Source organism: Lipotes vexillifer, unplaced genomic scaffold (genome assembly GCF_000442215.2).
Source record: "Lipotes vexillifer unplaced genomic scaffold, Lipotes_vexillifer_v1.1 scaffold948, whole genome shotgun sequence".
NCBI classification, from domain to species: Eukaryota; Metazoa; Chordata; class Mammalia; order Artiodactyla; family Lipotidae; genus Lipotes; species Lipotes vexillifer.
Window position 1 is genome coordinate 2126042 of NW_006793764.1, and position 5706 is coordinate 2131747.

The window sequence follows — 5706 nt, forward strand, 5'->3', positions numbered from 1 at the left end:
AAGGCTCTTGCCGCGTCGGGTAATGCTCAAAGGACCCTCATCACTGGACAGCGTCGGGAGGAAGGAAGAGCGCTCTGAGGTAGGGCAAGAAAGGGTATAAAGGGGGACGGGGGACTCCACCACACAAGGACTCAGAAGAAGCCTCAATAAAAGGCAAAGTGCATCTTTGCCGGATGGTGTAGGAAAGGAGGAGAAATCGGCAGAAGAAAAAGAACACCACCTAAAAGGGTAACCTCGAGCGTCTCTGCTTCTTGAAACACTCTTAACACAGGCTTCCAGCCCAGCCCACCCAGAGCCAGGTGAGCGGCCGCCACCTCTCCGGCATCTGCAAGACCTGCTCCTTCATGAACTTGCCAAGAGCGGAGCGCCTTCGCTCCACACCTCCGCGCAGCCTCCGGGGCTCCGATAGCGAAGACGGTGCGATCGATATCCTGGGAGAGGAGGAAGATGAAGAAGAGGAGGAGGAAGAGGAAGACGAGGAACCCGAGGGAAGCCGGCGGCTCCTAGAGCCGCTGCACCAGCCGGAGCCGCAGAAGGCGCGGCGGGGCGCGGGCGCGAGTGCGCTTCCCGGAGAGCGCACCGAGAGCGGCGGCGGCGGCCCAAGTGACTCCTCCGAGTTTGGCCCCAAGTTCGGGGCACCGATGGGGTCTGCGGCGGCCTCTGCGGGCGCCCCGCAGCCGGCGAAGCCCCCCTACTCATACATCGCTCTCATCACCATGGCCATTCTGCAGAGCCCACACAAGCGCCTCACGCTCAGCGGCATCTGCGCCTTCATCAGTGGCCGCTTCCCTTACTACCGTCGCAAGTTCCCCGCCTGGCAAAACAGCATCCGCCACAACCTCTCGCTCAACGACTGCTTCGTCAAAATCCCCCGGGAGCCGGGACACCCTGGCAAGGGCAACTACTGGAGCCTGGACCCCGCCTCCCAGGACATGTTCGACAACGGCAGCTTCCTTCGGCGCAGGAAGCGCTTCAAGCGTCACCACCCGCCTCTGGGAGCCCACCTGCACCGCCCCTTCCGCCTGCCCGCTGCGCCCGCCGCCCTGCATGCCCCCTACTCGGGCATGCTGCTCGGGCCGCCGGCCCCGCCGCAGCCTATCCCGGGGGCCTATCCCGCCTCCACTCCCGGGAGCCGCCCGTGCGCGCTGCTGCATCCTCACCCCCTCCGCTACCTGCTGCTCTCTGCCCCGGCCTACGCTGAGGCGCCCAGGAAAGCGCAAGGCGCGGATCTGGTGACCCCCGGCGCCCTTCCAGTGCTGCAGCCCACGCTAGGCTCCCAGCCTTGGGAGGAGGGCAAGGGGCCGGCGTCGCGGCCGGCAGGCGGATGCATCTCCTTCAGCATCGAGAGTATCCTGCAAGGGGTCCGGGGAGCTGGTACAGGCGTCGCGCAGAGTCTGCCCCCGACCCCGTGGGGTTACCGCCACCTGCTGCAGCGCCCGTCGTGCCTGTTGCATCCTCAGGCCGCTGCCCCCTTTCTCCACGTCTCCGCCGCCGCCGCATCCGCTGCCCGGACGATTTTGCAGCAGCAGCAGCAGCAGCAGCAGCAGCAGCAGCAGCAGCAGCAGCAGCAGCAGCAGCAGCAGCAGCAGCAGCAGCAGCAGCAGCAGCAGCAGCAGCAGCAGCAGCAGCAGCAGCAGGACTCTGCCAGAGGCTGCGCTCCCAGCAAAGGCGCTCTGCTGGGCCGGCACCTGTCCGCCACCGCGGCGCTCCTGGGGTGTCAGCCTGGAGTAGAGGGCTCTAGGCTGACGTCGCTGGTCGCCCTCTCGGGCGGAGAGGGGACCTCACCGGCCTTTTGACTAGCACCCACACCTGCCCTGGAGCTGACTCCTTGGGGCGGACAGGGAGCCAACCTGGAGGGCGGAGCCACCCGGGGTCACGCTCTCCTCGCCGCCTGCCCTGGCGCACTCCACCTTCCACAGCTGGGACCAAGGGTGTGTACCTGCATCCTACAGCGGAGCAACCACTAATTTCGGTTCGCTGCGACGGTGCGATCGATATCCTGGGAGAGGAGGAAGATGAAGAAGAGGAGGAGGAAGAGGAAGACGAGGAACCCGAGGGAAGCCGGCGGCTCCTAGAGCCGCTGCACCAGCCGGAGCCGCAGAAGGCGCGGCGGGGCGCGGGCGCGAGTGCGCTTCCCGGAGAGCGCACCGAGAGCGGCGGCGGCGGCCCAAGTGACTCCTCCGAGTTTGGCCCCAAGTTCGGGGCACCGATGGGGTCTGCGGCGGCCTCTGCGGGCGCCCCGCAGCCGGCGAAGCCCCCCTACTCATACATCGCTCTCATCACCATGGCCATTCTGCAGAGCCCACACAAGCGCCTCACGCTCAGCGGCATCTGCGCCTTCATCAGTGGCCGCTTCCCTTACTACCGTCGCAAGTTCCCCGCCTGGCAAAACAGCATCCGCCACAACCTCTCGCTCAACGACTGCTTCGTCAAAATCCCCCGGGAGCCGGGACACCCTGGCAAGGGCAACTACTGGAGCCTGGACCCCGCCTCCCAGGACATGTTCGACAACGGCAGCTTCCTTCGGCGCAGGAAGCGCTTCAAGCGTCACCACCCGCCTCTGGGAGCCCACCTGCACCGCCCCTTCCGCCTGCCCGCTGCGCCCGCCGCCCTGCATGCCCCCTACTCGGGCATGCTGCTCGGGCCGCCGGCCCCGCCGCAGCCTATCCCGGGGGCCTATCCCGCCTCCACTCCCGGGAGCCGCCCGTGCGCGCTGCTGCATCCTCACCCCCTCCGCTACCTGCTGCTCTCTGCCCCGGCCTACGCTGAGGCGCCCAGGAAAGCGCAAGGCGCGGATCTGGTGACCCCCGGCGCCCTTCCAGTGCTGCAGCCCACGCTAGGCTCCCAGCCTTGGGAGGAGGGCAAGGGGCCGGCGTCGCGGCCGGCAGGCGGATGCATCTCCTTCAGCATCGAGAGTATCCTGCAAGGGGTCCGGGGAGCTGGTACAGGCGTCGCGCAGAGTCTGCCCCCGACCCCGTGGGGTTACCGCCACCTGCTGCAGCGCCCGTCGTGCCTGTTGCATCCTCAGGCCGCTGCCCCCTTTCTCCACGTCTCCGCCGCCGCCGCATCCGCTGCCCGGACGATTTTGCAGCAGCAGCAGCAGCAGCAGCAGCAGCAGCAGCAGCAGCAGCAGCAGCAGCAGCAGGACTCTGCCAGAGGCTGCGCTCCCAGCAAAGGCGCTCTGCTGGGCCGGCACCTGTCCGCCACCGCGGCGCTCCTGGGGTGTCAGCCTGGAGTAGAGGGCTCTAGGCTGACGTCGCTGGTCGCCCTCTCGGGCGGAGAGGGGACCTCACCGGCCTTTTGACTAGCACCCACACCTGCCCTGGAGCTGACTCCTTGGGGCGGACAGGGAGCCAACCTGGAGGGCGGAGCCACCCGGGGTCACGCTCTCCTCGCCGCCTGCCCTGGCGCACTCCACCTTCCACAGCTGGGACCAAGGGTGTGTACCTGCATCCTACAGCGGAGCAACCACTAATTTCGGTTCGCTGCGAAATACTTACAAAGGAAAAGTGGTTATTGTTCCCTTAAGACAACCTGAACGTAAATATTCGATGGCGTCAGCGTCGAACATTTCTTTTCCAGCCTCCAGTCGTGACTTCCAAGGCTTTTCCGATTTGTATATTTCCAGAGGAACTATGAACGTGAGTGGGGCATTTTGTGCTGTTATTAAAAGAAAAATAAAGAAAATAAATCGTCCAATGCACAACGTTTCCCCCGTCTTCACTCCCTAGGAACTGCAGGTATTATTCCCAAATCCAGTGCAGAATCCTTGTGCCCTTTTTGTCTTCCTGAAATCAATGTGTAATATGAGTAGAATTTTAATTTCAGAGGATTTATTTCTGATCTGTATGTCTGATGTGCCATCTTCCGTGGAGAGGTGTTAAAATTAAAGCTAACTATATGGACTAAATAAAGTGCTAAATCATTACACAACATTGTTTATTTTATATTACTTCACCTTCTAAATGGAACTTATTTTAAAACTTAGTGTTTTCCTCCCAGTTAAACAATTTAGTTTTACAATTCATATTCATTATAGACGTCAGAAACAATCCATTTTCAAAATGTTTTTTAAAACTTCCGAATATTTGAAGTTGAAAAAATTCTGGCTTTTAAAATATGGGATTTAGTATGTATGAAATCTATAAGTGAAAAATAATTAGAGGTCATCTAAATATATTCTCCATTTATTTTCCATCTTTCTAAAGCGTTGATTTTTCTCCTGAATAAGTTGAAGGGCAATTTGACATGAATCTTAGATGTGGTGGCCAAAGTTTATTCGGGAAGAATAAAAGGCAAAAAAATTAGAAATGTCAAAACTAGGGCCCAGAGAAAAGGGGACTGTCAAATGAAGCACTCGGATCCCGGACATTTGCAATTTAAAAAACTCCCAGGTCAGGTACTTTCTAGGAACTTCTATTCCCTTTCTTTAGAACAGAAAGAACTTTCTCTTTCAAAAAAATTTCTGAAAAGACTTTGCAACCAGAAAGGTTTCACTGTATTCGGTTTCAGGTGACTGGGTGGGAGGCAAACAGGACGAAGATGTCCATCAAGAAATACTCCCGCCAGAGAACGCAAATTTCTAGAGACCCTGCAGCTCTCAAGGTCCTGACCAGGGCTCACGTTTCAAAAGAACTGTATTCCGCACGGGTTTGGAGGAAGTCCCCCCCACGCCCCGTGAGTGTAAGAAGCTCGTGCCCCCTCATCCACTCTTCAGCCCCAGTTTTGAATTTCTCATTCCAGGAGGGAGGGAACATATAGAGACACACATTTTTACAGCCGTTTAATTGGCCCATTTTTACTCCGGCTTCTCATCTCCATCCCATCACTCGGAACTTCTGCCTACGACCCCCACTGACTCCTGGCTTGCAGTAGTTCATTCCGAGGGTGTTCTGGAAAGTTCCCAAGCCCAACCCTTGGTAGCCGCCATTCTCGAGCTTCCGATTCAATTGCCCTCGCTCTGCACCTGCAGCCTTCGCCCGCAGGGCAAGCACCAACGGTTGACGACGTCGGCCCCTATCCTCGGCTTGCAGGCGATCCTCCAAACCCCCTTCATTCCCTTCATCCCCCTCTCCCTCCTTAGGCTTTGCCAAATCGTGAACTCAGTCTGTCTCGCCCTCATCACCTCAGCTTTAAGATCCTTTTAGCAAATTCTGCGGGTTGGGGCTCACCTAAGAGTTTGGAAACAAGGGAGAATATAAAGGGAGCCTATTTCATGCCAACAACACACCCGTTCACATTCCAATTTCCTCTTGCCCTTTGTGTGGAAACTCTCCAGGCCTACATTCGTTCATTTATTCGATCAACAAACGTCAGAGCGCCGGGTACAGCCGCGGATGAGCCCCGAGCCGACCCTGAGGCTCTCCCGCGCGCCCTGCAGGAGATACCGTTTACTTCCTTCCCTTGACCCCAGGCCAGACCAGCGGAGCCACGAACGTGGGTGACTGCGGGCCGGAATCCGGCCCCAGCCGGCCCCTAAGCTCCTAATTATTACCGAATGAAACCATATCGAACGATCAATCTTCAAGAAAAATATCGATTCCGTCGAAGAGTAAATTAAACGTTCTTCTCCTAGCGCAAGTGGCGCTCGGGTCCACCTGCACGAAGCGCCGCGACCGCGCGGAGAGCTCCGGCCTTCACGGGGGCTCGCCGAACGGACCGGCGCCTGGTGCCGCTGCTACTACGGGGCCGGGCTACCGCGTTCCG

General features: G+C 59.1%; 1 protein-coding gene across 1 annotated transcript; it reads left to right on the forward strand.

The window, feature by feature from the left end:
* Nucleotides 1–344: 344 nt before the first annotated feature.
* LOC103087687 (forkhead box protein D4-like) lies at nt 345–5407 on the forward strand. The gene is given in 7 exon segments (XM_082931396.1): nt 345–1238; nt 1240–1457; nt 1607–1872; nt 1920–2806; nt 2808–3016; nt 3076–3439; nt 5279–5407. Coding segments are annotated over 7 exon segments (2967 nt in total).
* The last annotated feature ends 299 nt before the right edge of the window (nt 5408–5706 follow it).